The sequence below is a fragment of the Aulonocara sp. 'chitande type north' Nkhata Bay genome, linkage group LG6 (genome assembly GCF_057382095.1).
Source record: "Aulonocara sp. 'chitande type north' Nkhata Bay isolate Kocher_YH1m ecotype deep benthic linkage group LG6, A_spYH_male_GT1.1, whole genome shotgun sequence".
In the NCBI taxonomy this organism is placed as follows: domain Eukaryota; kingdom Metazoa; phylum Chordata; class Actinopteri; order Cichliformes; family Cichlidae; genus Aulonocara; species Aulonocara sp. 'chitande type north' Nkhata Bay.
The window spans coordinates 24,096,436-24,114,105 of NC_141349.1; the positions used below are offsets into that span (position 1 = coordinate 24,096,436).

A 17,670-nucleotide genomic window follows, 5' to 3' on the forward strand; every position below is an offset into this window, starting at 1 on the left:
GTGAAATGTTGTACTTTTTCTCAACCGCTCATTGCAAAACAAGGTCCTATAAGGGCATGGAGACCATGAACGCAGAGGGGTTGGAAGCTCAAAGTAATCTCTAGGGTGAAATGCTTAAACTGTTTTCTCTAGCAAATACTGTATCTTGTGCTGTTTTCACACTGTTAGCAGCATGCTTATGTGGTGCAAAAATATACCAAAAATCTTAGAAGCAGTTCGTGGATTTGGGATCAGTGAAGCAAAGCAACAATCAGACAATTGAAACTGTATTCGCTAATAAGTTGCTGTAGTTTCAGTCCTTTTAAAATAACAGTAAGAAGCCCATTAATTTCAACTCAGGGCCCATTAAGAAGGCATGTTGTTTGGACAAGAAACGTATTGTGAGAAGTTAAATTCTTGTGTGACATTCAAGATCAAATTGATCACACTCTTGTAAACAGTGACACATCTGAGTTTGTTTTATTATAAAAACTCATGGAACGTTTCATATTCATATTAATTCACCTATTTTGCATTAATCAGAAGTATAGATATTTATAGTAACACCATTTATAAGAATGCCAAGGTAACTGCAAAGAGCCACACAGATATTTCCTGATAGAGACTCACTGATATAGGATTTTTAAGGCTCATACCAGTGTTTGGTGATTTAAATATCTGATATGCCAATTGATATTTATTCGTTGAGAGATACAAAGCATAAATAGATTTCCCTAACACCTGTTGTGTGTAGTTATTGATGGGTCCCTACTAAGATAATATGACATTTTTTCCGTCACAAGTTGTGGATTATTCGTTCACTCTTGACTCTGCTCGAATCCACTGGCTCTTGTGTTTGTGATGTCCCCAGATACATGCTGCCATAAGTGAAGTTAAGAGTGGTGGGCAAAGTTTGCTGCATTATTACCCATAACATGGTTGAAGAGTATTTCTCCTGAATCTTCTTTACTTTTTACATGTATCGCCTGTTATAAATGTTGAAATGAATGTATCGGCAAATAGCCAATATCAGCTGGTATTGGCATGGCTGATATATCGGTTGGGTTCTATTTTTGAATATACCGTATTGTTAGCAATTATAATTTCTCATGTGATGACATAAGTTATGTTATTACAACTCATTCATTATTTGTTGAAACAAAAGGAGTCCATGCGCAACTGTGTAGTGTGTGGTTAACTATAGCTTGTTGGCTATAGTTTACATAATGTGAAAATAGTGCTGATTATTGTGCTATTGTTTGGTCATATTCAGTTGTTTTGTATATAAATCTATTGATGTGTGCTGCCATGACCCTAATAATATACCACAACCCCTTCCTAATAGTAGAATAAAATGCAGGCATACAATAAAAAAAATATTTGGCTTGTAGTCTAGAATAGAAACCATAAAATCAGCTGGTGCTGAGTGGTTTATGTGTCATATATTGACACTCTGGTTATAGCTGTGTTCCTGAAAAGCCTATGGGTTGTGTAATCCTAAAGATTATCATAGCATTATTTCCACATAAATTTTTTAGAAACTTTGGAGCCACTTTTAGCCATGACTAATGTTGAAGTCAGTCCACCAACTGCCAAAAACAATAGGTCATACTCCAACAGGGAGACATGGAAAACCAGTGCCACATTTTCCCCTGGCTCTAATTTCAAACTTAGAAATGATGACTTTAAATACCCCACCAAAAAAGCAGGATTTTGGAACTTGAAAAGAGCAGTTAAGCCAGTGGAAGAAGCCAACAATTCATCTACCATATGGTGATGGCTTGCCTCATCTTTGACAGCAACGTGATTTGTGTGTCCAGTTTAGCGCAGGAATTGTGCCGTATAGAAGACCATGCTGATAAAATATAAATTAAAAATGTAAAGCTTTATCCCACGGGACATAAAAAATGGAGAAGAGTGTTTTCAATATCACGAAGAGAATTACTGAGCTTATGTTAGTTTCTTTAGTGGATAATGACAGAAGCAGCCTGGAATGATCTCTGACAAGATATTGTACTGACTAATGATTGCATCCCCCAGTAGACCAAGTTTTTGTTACAGATTCAGCTTGTAAAACAAACCCATCTGGTTTGCATAACAGCTTGAGATTAAGCTGATATTGGGCTTTGTTTCTGTGTTTATTTGTTTTAGCAACAAGGCCTTATCCTGACCCCAAGGCCAAACTGGCTCAACAGTCAGCAGACAACTTGGCAGCATCACCCTCAGTGCTCTCTCTTTTCCTTTTTGGCCTCTTTGTCTGTATTAATTAAGAGAGCCCACTCAATGCAGAGGTCTGAGAAATGGGATGCAGACTGGCTGTAAGACAGGCGACTGAGGGGTCTTGAAAAAAGAACAAGTTAAGGGGAAGGAGGGATCTAAGAGTTCAAACAGTGTGGGAAACATCTCCCATCTCAAAAAAACAGGAAGTTAAGTGGAATGTGACAGAAACCTCAAACATGGGAAAGACAGCAAAGAAACCTTCTGAGAACACCCAAACCACCAGAATGCCCCTAAAAACGTTGCCTCCGAGGCAACTGAAGTTTACGCTTGCACTTGTTTTTCACTCTGCCGTTTTGTGGTTGTTTTTGCCATCCCGAGCCAGATGCTTTTGTTCATTCAGCGAGGCCTCGTAAAGATGTCATTGTTTTACAACGGTACAATGTTTCATTGTGATACTTTGCCAAGAAGATGGGACCGTAGCGCTGCGCTCTGCCACGAGCTGCGCGCTGCCACGAGCTGCGCGCTGCCACGAGCTAGAAATGTCAGTGAATGCATCAGTGTGAAGCGCATTTCCCCGACACACACGGCATGTCTATTTGCGCTCTCAGCAAACCGATAGGATCTGACTTTGACAGCCAAATTGGGCACTAACTGGAAAATAAATGTAGAAGCAGTCATAAGACATTATTAGGGTTGGAGCTGGAAGCCAGACGCAGGGATGAGGCTACCTTTAGTATCCTGACTCTATTAGCACATTTATGATTAAACCATGCTGACCATTTCAGCAGACACATTTATGATCTGTAAAAAGTGCATAACCCAAAGATTCCTCTTCAAGGTACTGCATGTAGAGACAAACCAGGCATGAAAGCCAGCCTCACATCCACTAGTTTTTGTAGCTTTGCGTAAGCATACAGTCACAGTGGCTGTGTGTGTGCCATGAGCTCACTCTCATTAAGAGTTTAACAGCATCTGTTAGCGGGGATTGTAACAAGGTTTGTTTGCGGGTAATGGGCCAGCCATGAAATTTCCTCGGGTTCTTCTCAAGGGTAAAGCTCAGGCAGGGAGCCACACCCGGTGCCAAGATAAGACAGGCAGAGGGAAATGAAAACATACTGCTTTAAGCAGTGAAGAAAAGGATATTACACGTTTTACTCCTGCTCAAATTGCATGAAAACAACATAGAGCTTAAGGTTAGCAGAGGACAGAGTGGTAGGTGGAGTGTGATGCAATGCTGGATTGTAGCATGTCGGTCTGCTTGTCTTGCACAAGTCAAACCACCTGAGGTCAGTATGAGACTTGTTATCACAGCCCTAAGATGGATAAATTAGCACAGCATATTAAAGGGCAAATAAGTGGAGTGTTAAAGTAATGACAGAGGCGAAACAAAAGAGATAGCCATTAAATGGCCACAATGTGTAAATCAGCTATTTTAATTGGCTGAAGTGGAAGGTTGCTGGGGAACATAGAGGGACAAAGAACAAAGGAACAATTAGATATATTTTGTACTTTAAATCATGCTTAAAAGTTATAAGTCACCGACTCTGTGAATAGTTCTGATCTTACTGTATAGTACTGACTTTTTGCTTTTCCGGTCACATTTCTAATTACGTTTCACATATATATTTCATGTTTCTGTTCTCGTCCTGATCATCTGGTCAGAGATCACAGATGACACTGGAGAAAAAAGTTTCCTTAGAGAAGTGGAACAAATTGATTTCGGCACATTTAATGCTGGTCTTAATAGTTTTGTGAGTTTGACTGTTCTCCACTGATCTGTCTCAGCGTGGGCATGCTCGCTTGGACTCGATGGTGCTGCTGCTGATGAAGTTGGACCAGCTAGATCAGGAAATTGAGAATGCCCTCAGTGCTACTTCCTCCATGGACAGCACAGCCACCTTCCATCGACGGCATCACCCGGTACCCGCACAACTGAGTTATCTAGCTGGATGTGACAGCAGTTTTTTCTATATTTGAAACTGTGCAGCAGTTCGGCGTTCTCAGTGAACTATATTGTTTGTTTTTTTACTTGTGCAGGAGTTTGATTTAGGATCCTCTTCAGCAACGTCACAACCACCCACGCATCCACATGCTGCTGTTGTTGCTGCTGCTGCTGCTGCTTTGTCTTCAGGATCTCCACAAGCCCTTGGAGCAAAGCCTAAGAGTGGGGTAAGTCAGCACCCGAATGTATATAGAAATCAAAACAATGTTCCAGATTCCAACTGACTGATCAACTTAAAAAGCAGTGACAATAAAACACCTAATTTTTCAAGGTGAAAGATCAAATAAATGTTAATGAAATATAAAGAATATCCTGCATATAAAAAGGTACATTTCTAACATAAAATAGTTTTTTTCTTTCACAGTATGCCCAAAAAAAAAAACTGTAACAGGAAATAGTCTTCGCGTTTAGCTTAAGTGTTCGAACTAATCACTTTACAATGTGAGTCACCCGTTCACATGCCAGTTGTAATGGAGCTGCCACAGAAGGCGCCCGCCTGATCTCGATCAGCTTACAGTCTGGTGATCTGCTCGATGATACTTGGGCAATAAGTCGATAACCTGCTTGTGCCTCTATAGCCACAACAGCACACTACAAATCAGGCACTACTCTTAACTTCCGAAACACTGGCTAAACTGGGCCCCTGATGCCAGATTTTAGTCCTGAGGCCTATTTCGCAAGACATGAGCTGACACGGGTGTTTCATTGTAAAATGTCAAGGACACAAATATGCCTATCATATGACTAAAGTGGTATAGTGGTTAAGTTACTCAGTGGTGCTAGAATAGATGAGACAGCTACTAAGAATCCCAATCTCAGGCATGTAATTCAAGACATAAAGACCTGATGCAGTTAACATCCTCTGCAGGTGTGAAACAGAATGGCATGGTGGAGAAATACCCAATGCAAGTATTTGGCAAAGAGGAAGGGTCTTGGGTTATCTTTTTGCTTGGGTGTGAAGACTTTTTTTTTGCTTCCACTGAGATGTATGATGAGATAATGGTCTGATAGTGGGCAGGAAGCTTTGGAAAGAGAGGAGGGGAGGACACACAGTAAATGTCCCCGGGCATATTTGAACCTGGACCTCTGGAATAGCCTAACAGTATATTGGTCACCTGCTTCATCCGGTGAACACCCGTGAAGGCTCTAGGTTTTAACATTTAGCAAAAAAAAAGTAAAGGTTGCCAAACTGAGTGCACTTACTGTCTTTCCAATCAAGTGGCTGGAGATTGGTTGCAACTCTATAGATAAAACATGGTAAATGGCCTGTATTTGTATAGTGCTTTACTAGTCCCTAAGGACCCCAAAGCGCTTTACACAACCAGTCATCCACCCATTCACACACACATTCACACACATAACAGTGTTGCAACCTGATCTTTGAGAATCACTGAGTTGGACACTCAGTTAGGCTCCCAGTTCACACACGCACACCAAGTGTACAACTTTTTCCTCTTACTCTATACATGCCATTTAATATTTATAGGCCGTGCAACAAAACCTTAGTTTGCATTAGTCTGGGTAAGACTTGCACAGAAACTAGACCTGTGTCACAATCTGTCTCCATTCAGAGGTCCACTTCTATCATATCATACTAGAAAAATACATTCAATATTTTTTGATGAACAGCAGCAAAAAAAGAGACATGTTTTCCTATTCTGGGGCTTTCACTGGTTTTCCTTTACTTTACTGCCACCAGAATGATGTAACTATGACCTCCACTCCAAATTGGTCCATAATCTTACTGAGTAAACAGATTTAGGTCCCCACAACACTAGTAATATCTGGACCACACAGACACACATACTCAATCTTCCAATTGTAGGAATGTCCCTCAGCTCTCAGGGCTTAGCAAAGCAGACGTTAAAACTCTCTAATTGGCTGGTTCCAAAGATCTAGATCCCTTCACCCCATCAAAAGGGTCAGAAGGGGGGGTCTGGGAGGTGAAAAGCCAGGGCAAGAGGGAGCAGTGGGGGACACGCTTCGAGTGAGACGTGTGTCTAAAACCCTTGCATGCTCACTTAATGATTTTGTCAGCCTTGCATAGCCATTGCCTACATTCAAGCAAGCCTTTCTATGTCAAAACTGGTTAAAATGACATAGAGTATAACTTTGTAACCTTACAGAAGTGTCTGAGTTACTTTAAAATATATATATATATTAATTTCACGATTTATCTGTTGCAATGCCACAGTTGACATTGCTGTGTGCTGTTTATCTTCCCTGCCGTCAAAAAACATAAGAACAGTTCTTGGTTCATTTAAAGGGTACATATCAACATCCTCAGTGATGTGTGATTTATTATGTCTGTAGCCAGCAGTTTCCACAACCTCCATTCCTACAGTAACCCAAGGTAACTCACTAGGCTTGGGTAAACACAGCTTTCACTGTGCCTAATAGAAGGCCTTTTACAGTGGTGGCCCTGTGGAGTGATTGATTGAGGCCAAAGAGATGAAGACTTGGTGAAGGGGATCTCAGTAGTTCATAGTTGCAGGGGTCCTTTCAGACATAAAATGTTGTGACACCCACTTAATCTTTTTACCTACACAATACAAATCCACTGGCCTTTCCTAAAAGAAAACAGGAAAGGCAATCTGGCAACCTATTGGCTATTTCTGGTGGGTTCAGCCTCTGGAGAGGACAGGGGTTCTGATATAGCCAGCAGATATCTGTGCCAAGACTGTTTGATTATTTTTATTTATTTTAAATGCTTCAGTTCAGCTTAGACTCATTTTTTTAACACTGACAGGTTGTTGGTATTTGTCAGGTCTGTAGACTTTATCAAAGATGAACAAAGCTTCTGGGTGGAAAAATGAAGCCAGTGAAGAAGGGTTAAACCTGCATTCTATCTCAGGGCCACCAGATGGTGATGGCTGTGGCTGCAAAAAGACTTCAAGTATTAAAGAAGTGTATAGATAAACAGATTTCTGATTTGACCTTTGGGAACACTTTCCTGTTGGGTTTCTGGCCTTAGACACATTTTGAGTCATAGTAGATAAAAAATAAAGCCTGTTTTGTAAATCTTGGTTACGATATTTTTTAAAACGAAGGATTATAAGTGCTTACTCTTTGGCTAACAACTTTGGCTAACATTTTATTTTTATTTTATTTAGTAAAAACTGGTTTTAACTGTGGGGCAGCATGGAGGCACGGTAGTTAGCAATGTCACCTCACTGCAAGTTTGAATCCACCACCTGGCCAGGGCCTCTCTGTGTGGAGTTTGCATGTTCTCCTCATGTTTTCGTGGGTTCTCTCTGAGTACTTTGGCTTCCTCCCACAGTCCAAAGACATGAAGTTAATATGAGTAGGTAAATTTATGATTCTAAATTGCCCATAGATGTGAATGGTTGCCTGTCTCTCTGTGTTAGACTTGCAATATTCTGGCGACCCGTCCAGGGTAGGCCCATTGTAGCTAGCATAGTGCTCCAGCCTCTCGATGCCCCTAATAAGGATAAGTGGAAGAGAATGAATGGATGGATGGATGGATGGATGGATGGATGGATAGTTTTAATTGTTATTTTATCTTTAGTTACGTATAATAACTTTGGTTAACTGGTAGTTTTGAGATTGCACTTGAGATGTTACTTTTCCACTCCTTACCAGGACATGCAACCAGTGTTTGCTCTAATATAAATTCAGACTGCAAAACAACCTTCTACTATCAACAGTCTTGTCACTTACCTGTAGACATGAACACACATGCAACTCTAAATAGAGATTACAGGAAAGGCAGTACGAGGCAACTGTCTAAGATTTATTTTTCTTTTGTGTGGGTGTAATCTCAGGTTATAATAGGAAATAGCTTAATCCTAATTCCTAGTATTAACTTTTATTCTGTACTAATGACAGCTTTTATAGATTGTACATGTGTTGACTGAATTGCCAGAAGTACAAATGCATCATCACAAAAGGCATCTAAATCGTAATCAGGTTTAATTACCACCCCTCTGACACACTGTCGCCAATATTTAAGCATTACAATAGAATAATAGGATTTATTGAAAAGCCTCTGAATTATATACAGTTAGGAGGTACCTGTACTTTAGTTGCCCCATACACAGTAAATTGACATATCCAAACAATCAGGTCATACCCATAAAACAAGCCTTGTATTGTCTCACTACAAAAATGTTGAAACAACCAAAATCTCAGATAGGCCTGCTGTAAAATTAAAAGGGAAAAAAATAACCCTATTAGGAAATCTCTCGCCCTTTTCTGCATCGCTTTTTCACCAACATTTGTACATGTTGCCGTGAGCATCTCTTGACATCAGTCAGGAAGGTATTTGCAAGTTTACACAGGACAGAGCAAACAACATATCTCTTTAGCAAACCGGGGGGTGAGCGCAGCCTGACTGAAGGTAAAACGCTACCATGCACGCTTTTGTAATTTACGAGAGAGAGGAGCCAAGCTGAAGCAATTAGAGCACAGTCTGGACCATCTGAGAAAGTAAAATATGGGCATAGTATGATTTGAAATAACTGTCTAACTGCAGTTCTAATTCTTTCTGAATTCTCTGTGATTCCCACATGTACATCAAAGCATCAGGAAAGCTGTGGTGAAAAAGAGTGACACTCTCATCGCTGACATGCATGCGTTTCTGCGTGTGTATGTTTGTGCAGGATGTGCTAAAAGTAAAGTGTTTATCATTTTTGCATTAACATTCCTTCCATTTCTTCAGCTGGATTATGCAAGATGTGTCTGGTGTTTGTGCTGACACTATCCCCATGACACCTCCATAAACACAGTGCAACACTCGGGTGTAAACACACCGCATCTACTGAAGCACTGTCTCATGCTGTCCCGACCTTTACGTAACCACGCTAAAGGTGATATGGGGTTGTATCTGTTTGTGATGAGTGGACATTCACTTGGCATGCGCAGTATCATTCCTTTGCTGCTGTGGATAAGGTATTGGGTTCATGCGAATGCATTCTTGGCTCCTTGCAAGTTTAGACGGTGGGTATTGTTAGCCTCCAGCAGGTGGCTGTTATTCTTGCATAGAATGTGAGCCGAACACTTAGCGGATGTTGTGCTGCAGCAGGTGTTTGTTCTTATGCTGGAACTGCTATTCTTTACTCTGAGTGTTTTTGTTGGCAGGTTTATATTACTTGCTTAGTGTGGCAGGTGTCTTGAACTGTTGGTTAGCTTGCATTATTGTGTTGCAACAGGTGGGTTTTATTTGGTTTATAGACTAGTGGGTACACTGATTCAAATGTATATTGTATTCATGGCTGTAAATAATGATTATTTTTGTTTTTTGGTTTGATGATTATGCACTGATTACATTACAAGTTGGTTTCATCAACTGTTTTCTAAAAGTCACAAGAGCATTCATTTTACATTATAAAGGACTAGAACAGTAAAAAGTATAAAATTATTCATGCTTGACCATCTTAAACCAGTAAACAGGTGTAATAATTTTCAACTAATACAATCCTAGTATAAAAATGAGTATTTATTTGTCCAAAATTAGAGTAGATAAGCACTCTGTAGTGACATTACTGCACCATCCGCAGTGCAAGAAGTATTTGTTATGAGACTATTTTTAGGGCTCTGCCGCTGCAAAGGATGTGCCAAGTCACAGAGGCAGGCGGAGCCTGCTGACCCTTATCCACCTGCCTTTTAATTTTTTAGTCGGAAACAACATATCAGTCACCTTGGGCAGCGACAGTTCCCATGAGTAAGGCATGTAACACAGAAGCTGCTGAACAAATCGCATAACTGCCCATTAAATTTAGCACAGGGGTGTTTCCCATGTCATGCACACGATGACAGGGAAGGTGCTGGCGGGCACCACCTCTCATCCGTCTTCGGTGAACATTCCATGGAGCGGTGACCTTTGACCGTATGTTTGGATCTGTATTCTATCTCCATAGCAACAGTATTCAATTTTACCTCTGGTTTCACTGCCAGTGAATTTAGAAAGTAAAAGTTTCCATATCTGGGTTCATGGGATTGTTTTGTTTTTTTCTGGGAGGGATGATTGATTGAGAGATATTTCTATTTCAGAATGACGGAAAGACTCTACTCCCTGTCAGTAGGTTATGTATGAACATGGCTCTTTATCTGTCTGGTGGACAATAGAAGTGCTGTGGTTTGCGTGCTAAGGTCACTGGCAGATCTCTGCTCTGTCCTTCCTCCATGTTCCGGTTTGGCAGCCTCGCAGTCCCCAAACATCCTACATCCAGACCACACCTTCTCCGCGTCCCAGGCAGATAAAAGTCTGAGTATTTTGCTACTTTCACTGCCTTTTATTTATCTTTACATTTACTCCCACTCTCTCCCACTCCTGTCTGTGGTCAATAGTCGACACAATGGGCAACAGGCGTAATTATGTTTGCCTACATTCCACCCACGTATTGGCTTAAAGGCTGTAGTAGGCCATAATGAGTCAGGGAGCTATGAAACCAGTCACCATTCAGTCTGTCAAGGGCTGCCAGCAGTGGCTCTGGCCATGGCCATGCTAGCAGCTTTGTGTAGTGTCATTGTCCTCAAGGTCACTTCTCTGCTGAGCACAGCTGTAACAAGGAGACAAACAGGGACCTGCTGTGGTTTCCAAAAAGAGGGTAAGAAAAAAGAAAAGGCTTATGTTTGGAACAGGATGTGGAAAATGAATTTCTCCTCATGCCCCATAAGGAAATTCCTGTTGAATCAAGGCTAAAGGCAGTGCATAAAGTACTCCAAGGGAATTGATTCAGTGCCCAATAAATGTATTAGACTACCTGTCACAAAAACAAGAAAGCAACTGTCGAAAACATATTTAAAACTCATAAAAATGTATCATTATTTATCATTTATCAATCTGAACTCGTTTATATCCAAATTTGAGCCAGCACCTTGGACTCAGTAAGAAATGAATTGTGCATAACATTCAACCACTAAAATTCTATTTTTAAGTAAACAACTGTAATTTGGCATTGTAATCAAAATATATTAACTGTGTGTAACTATTTTTTTCTGCTCTTTTGTAAAACGGGGCAGCATGGTGGCACGGCGATTAGCACTGTTGCCTCACAGCAAGAAGGTCCTGGCAAGATGCCTTTCAGTGAGGAGTCTGCATGTTCTCCCCGTGTTTGCGTGGGTTCTCTCTGGGTAAACACTCTGGCTTCCTCCTACAGTCCAAAGACATGGAATTACGGGGGTTAGGTTAGTTGGTAATTCTAAATTATCCATAGGTGTGAATGTGAGTGTGAATGGTTGTCTGTCTCTATGTGTTAGTCCTGAAAGAGACTGGCCTCCTGTCCAGGGTGGACCCTGCCTCTTGCCCTATGGTAGCTGGTCCAGCCCCGCCCCCCAATTCAACAGCAATGATTGATATTTTAGCATTAAAAATATAATTTTGATTAAAGATATTATACAAACTAAAGGATTAATTCTTACAGAAACGTAAGTGCTTTCTATCCAATGTTCACTATCCATCACAAATCAACTTGGGGTTAGGATCTTACCCAAGGACATTTTGCAGACTGGAGTAGCCAGGCATCAAACCACCAACCTTACGATTAGTAGATGACCTGCTCTATCTCCTGAGCTGCAGCCACCCCATAATATCATATTAATATAATCACAAGTGAAACTCTAATAGAAAGCACAACACATGGTGTATTTTAGAGATATTGGTATTGTCCACATACATGAGCCTGACGCATTTGATGTGTTTAACTCTTTAACAGAAGGAGTGCTCTGTTTCAGCAGTGTCATGAATGTCAAATATCACATGATTCTTAGTGTTTACACACTCAGCTCAACGGCAACTCTCTGTTTTTATAATAACATGTCGTGGCACCGCCCCCAAATCACACCAGCCCAATCATCAATGCGATTTACTGCCTCCATATGGATATCGCTGCTTTTTTTTTTTTTTTTACTTAAATGAATCATACTTTTTCATCCATAATTACATTTAAAAAATCGCTTCACTATTGGTATCGTGGAACGCACTGAGTCAGTGAATTGAAGCGTGAATCGATTTCATAGAGGACACTGCAGAACGTGTAGCAAATATTTGCAAGATGATGGTACTTGTTGACACTAAATCATGAGGATGACTGTAAAATGCAGGCATCTGGAAATACCCCTACAGATACACAGATAATGAAGTGCAGTAAATCACAGAACAAATAAACAGCGTCTCAGGAACACAGACGCACACATGAACCCACTGTAAAACCAGGTGCAATTCAAGATACACTCACTGAGGCGTGCGGTTTGAGGTTTTAATTGGGACGTTTAAGTCAAGCGTGTGTTTGCATTTTTTTGTTTTCCATCCGTATTTGCCTTGAAGTTAGATTACCTCAGTCAAGAGATACTTGAACCTCTTGCTCAATTCTTCAGCTTTCCTTAATATCTTAAGGAAGGAATGCAGCCCACTGGTGTTTTGTGTTTATAGCTAGATGTGCTTGTGGCATTTGAAGTTGTACAGGTGAGGGGTTTACAGTTAGGTCATGCAAGAGAAGAGACTTGAGTGACCTTCTTTGACTGGATGTAGTGCCCTGAAAAGCGAATGGTTAAACCTAAAGTAGATGTTACAAAACCGTGACCCCCGCGATCGAGTAGCTGTTTTTGCCACAGCACAGGGCCACCATAATCTTGTGCAGAGGATATTCTAATCCCCCTTGTTAACCTACTCTCAGCTTTGTCCTTAAAAATGTCAGCACCTAATCCTGTGGGCAGCATTGTTGTTGCAGTTGGGATCTTAGCTTATCTCTATTAACTCTGGTCCATAACCCACAAATGTGACCTGGTGAGAAGAAGCAGGTGACACATTTAGTGCCTTAATGAGCGTAGTGACACTGTAGAGATGTAAAACTAAAATTATAAAACTAGTTTGTGTGGCTTAATCAGTGGTTTCCGAACTTTTTATCCCACTTTTTTCACATTGCCCTTTGTGGAGCTACTTTAGAGTACAATCCAAAAAGCAATAACTAGGCTTACAGAGTGATTAATTAGTTTTAGATATGATTGTGCGTATGCCTCGATCTGGTGCCAACCATTCTGTTTTGAAAGAACCAAAAAATGGAGGGAAAAGAGCTGCATCAGTATATGCTCTGCATGTTCAAACATATGCCTAAGGTGTGGTTATTTGTTCTACTTGTCAAAACATATACATTAGACTGCCTGCTTTCATAGCACCTTATCGGTTTCTTTATTCGTAAAAATTAAAACTTTTAAAATCATATTTCTCACTTTGCACATTTTCAGCTCAGATTCTTTTTGGCACCTGCTTGCTCTGGTTCTGCTGCTCTCATTAGGCTTGGTCATACAACAAGCATGAAAAGGATTATTGTCCCTTAAGATGCATAAAGTGGTTTCCTTAATGCTTTACTCATATGAGGTAAAGCAATGGCATTATTCAAAGAGAGAAAAATACAACATTTTCCTTTTGGGAGAAAAACGGTCCTGGTCGGACAAGTGAAGAGTTATTGTCTTGTCTGGTGATGGAATCCAAGGGCCACTGAACAGTTCACAGTTTACGCTCCACCACTAAACCCTTCCACAACAGCGCCTGAAACCAGAAGTCCGTTGCTTTGGCTTACGTGTGTAAACAGAGTCAGATGTATGGGGCTGTCTGCGTTTGTGCACATCTCACCCTCTCTTACTCCCTTTCAGTGGACATCAGCACGTACAGAACATAACTCATGACTCAAGGTTGGGCGAGGGAACAAAGTCTCAGCTGGCAGTCTCGTGCATGTGTGTGAATGTGAGTAAGTGCACAGGTTGTACGGTGAAATCATTAACCTCGTCACACAGCTAAAGACTGAAAGTGCACCCATTCGTGCTGTAGGTTTTACTTGAGCTTTTTACTGCATTAAAAGATCACAGTAAACGTCACAGAGACATTTTCAAGCATCACCTCGTTTTGCGAGGTCACTGTTAAATCCAACATCTGGACGCTACTATACTTTTTCTACAAGAAATGTTCCAGTGGATCATTAAACCAAGTCATCGCATCACTTCCTGTTGACACATTCTAAGTGTGACATATGGAGACTATTAAAATGAGGGAAGGGGATGCAGGGGAGAAAGGAGAAAATGTGTGGGGTGGATAACTGTGTGTGTGGGAGGGGGGCTTTTCTGGAAAGGAGAAGGTTAAATGAAATTGTTTCCCACGTTTCCCTGCACACATGGAGTCTTGGGCTCTGAATAAATTCCTTTGTAAATGCAGGGCAAAAAGAGCACATGAATGCCAGTCAAAATACAGTGAGTTCCAGATAACATCTCCAATGTTCCTAGGAAAGCACGCACACACAGTCAGATGCATTTCTCTTTCCTCTGTCAGACACACACCTTAAGCATCTAGTGCTGGAGACTCAAGCTTACCTGGGCATAAGCCATCTGCACCGATTTAGCCATTCGCGTTAAGTGGCTGAGAAAAAAGTTTGGGTTTGCCTGAGCCCCCTAATCCTTGGCCAGCACAAACCATGGGTGGTCACACACACTCGCACATCCACACAAACACACACACACACTCATACACACACTGCAGCTGCAGTGCTGGAGGGGGGTGGGGATGAGAGGTTGGCGGTGGGGTTGGAACAGGCCTGGTGGACTGCTTGGGTTTGTTGTGCAAGAGCCACATGCCAGTGGCTTGCTTAACAACTCTGACTACCTCACTCACACAGAAAGGCATGCCACACACAATGAGGGGCCATTACTAAGAGACAAAATAATATTTGTTACTAGGACTGAGTATTGAAAGTCTTTACTTATTTGTCTATAAGCTGTCATGTTTCCATAGTACAAGATAAATTAACCTTTCAGTTACTGAACCCAGGCTTTGAACGTCTCTTCAGCAGGCAGCAGACCATCTGTGAGGAAGCATCGGCCATGCTTCAAAGCCTCTTTAAAGATAGCATTCATTTTTCTCAAGTGGTCAGTCTGTTACACAAGTAACACATTATTTGACTCATCTAGCCATTTTTTTTCCTTGAAAATAGGTTGACAGGTTGGTGTCTGATGCTGATTAACACACCTATTACTGGTTGTTCGTTCGTATGTCCTTAGCATCTTACCTTTCATACCTCTTCCCATTCACTTGTCTAGTTGTACATTTTCTCACATTGGCTGTTGTGGATGTCCCAGTGTAACTGCAGTTGTTATCATCTAAATTCTAACTCTTAAATATCAGACAAGCTATATATTATTGAGAACGCTCCAATGAGTCTGCGAGCATTCCAGGAGGGTTAAGAGTGGTTTTGTAATCCCCTCTCATTACCAGAAAATCTGGGCAAGTACGGACCGACGTCCCAAACCAGATGAATGTCAGAAGCAGGGCTGATGTCACAATACCAGAAATGTAGTAGTTGGTAACAGCACCAAACCCATGTACTTTAACGTAAACTCCTGTATTAAAAAGTAATTTTTTATCACCAGCATTGTTGTAGCAGACCATTTATTTAACACTTATTTACATTGAAGGTTTGTAATTAACATATTCATATAACATGTGAATGTTCAAATTCAAATTTTATTTGTCACACACACAACCATGCAAAGTATGACATGAGGTAAAATGCTTGTAGCTGTGCAGTGCCCTGTTTCAAGTGAGAGAGGGTCGCCTCGGGAATGGCGTCTGGTGTTAAAAATCTGCCAAATCAAACCTGCGGGATTCATCCGTTGTAGCGACCCCTGGTGAATAGGACCTCCCATATTTCCATTATACAAGGATGGTCCAGCAGAGGTAACATGCATGTAACTCTGCTCCAGCTCGCAAAGCTCTGTTGTCAGATGGAGAGAGTGTACAAAGTAAGTGCTACAACCGGCCTTGGGCCATGCTTGCTTGTGCTGTTGTTGGTCAGTCAGTTGCAGAAATGACTGACCAACAACTCCACACTGGGGAACTTCACTTGTTACACCAGCACAAAGGACAGGAAGAAAGAGTGAAGGGTGAAGTTCTAACATTACAAAAAGCTGAGGTGAAAACAAGTGTTAAAAGCAATGAAAAGTGTCCACTGCATCTTTCTCTGCTCTCATGCTATATTTGTTTAATCTTTGGAGTTTTTTACTCAGTTCTCCTGTTCCCAGTGAACTCCACTATTGCTTCCTCCTACTACAAGAACAAATTCTGTTGTGTTTTCATCATGTTTCCAGAATTTTGATATCAAAGGGTGTCACAAGCATCTGTTCTGGGGACATATACTACAAATAGTTAGATAAATATTTTAAAAATATATACCTGATTCCTGCTTGCCAGGAGCACTTAACAAACATTAGAATAACTGAACAGCTTTTAGAGTAAGGCAGTAATATTAAGTGTCAAAGTTCTCCATACTATTCCAATCAAAATATCCAAAATGTTTAGTAAAGTAAATACATACATAAATACAAAAAAAGTTTCATACCTGGATTTTTGAAATGTATTCACTAAAAGTGATTTGTTGGAGAAAAAAACCCAAACCAAGACAAAAACAATTTCACCGGCCTGCTGCTTAGAGTAATGACCCTAATTAACAACCCTACAGTGTGTAATCATGCAGGCACGCATGCTTGCAGGCCACTACATACTCATGTGAGGCAGACGCATACCGTACCCCTTGTGCCCCAACACCAACCACTTCCAGTAAATTAGTGGCAGTAAATGAGGCAGCTGATGCCTGTGTGCTGTGCAGCCTGCAGCTCCCCAGTGGACACTTGACACGGCCTGGGCGACCCCACACTGGGAGAACCTGCACTGTGGCATGCAGAGTGGGGGAGAACAGAAAAGCATTAAGAAAATATGTGAGTGTGGTGCAGTGAAATCACTGGTACTTACGTGTATTCGTTAACATTCTTGTTCTCATAAATATATGAACATATTTCTAAATGTATTCATTATCTGTAATTGCTATCATAAAGTGAAACGCAACAGTATGTGAAAGCTGAGGTTTACACTGTGTGTAAGTGATCTCATGGGTCACTGAAAGGTGTCGTGTTTACACAATAAGATGGGTGCACTGGTGAACTGAAATGTCTTGTTAGACCTAAACAGAGAAGCCACACAGACCTCCCATATTTCCATCCTTCAGAGTTGTAGATGAAAATACAAAACATTAGCCATTCAGATTTTTTTTAAAAAGAACCTTTTTGCTACAATATAAAGGAATAACATGTCTTGTACATGTACAAAATCTGAGTTAATGTGGTGCTGTTTAAATATAAAACGCTGTTTGAGGATATATTTTGGCATTTTGGTAGTATTTCAAATAAAATTGTATATTGTGGCGAAACAAGAATAATAAATACTGTTTCTAACCTATATCCAGCTGATGAAAAGGCAAAAATGGGGCAGGTGGCTTGTGTTATCTTAGCTGAGTCTCATACCATTCATAATGTTTTCCTGTAACAAAACATTGTGGCTGAAAAAGCAGAGCTAATATTACCCGTGTGCAACAGCTGAAACAGCACTGAGTATAAATGTATGTCTGGCATCACCTCACTGCTGATGTTCTGTTTGTTCCGGATAATTTAATGACAGGAGCCTTCAGCTT

General features: G+C 40.8%; 1 protein-coding gene across 3 annotated transcripts in view; it reads left to right on the plus strand.

Moving 5' to 3' along the window:
* dlc1 (DLC1 Rho GTPase activating protein) overlaps positions 1 to 17,670 on the plus strand; it is a 93,899-nt gene that overhangs the window by 12,465 nt on the left and 63,764 nt on the right. For all 3 annotated transcript variants that reach the window (XM_086295718.1, XM_086295717.1, XM_086295716.1), the window contains exons 3-4: positions 3,985 to 4,119; positions 4,237 to 4,368. In XM_086295718.1, coding sequence (XP_086151844.1) covers positions 3,985 to 4,119; positions 4,237 to 4,368 — 267 coding nt within the window. The remainder of the gene's footprint in view (positions 1 to 3,984; positions 4,120 to 4,236; positions 4,369 to 17,670) is intronic.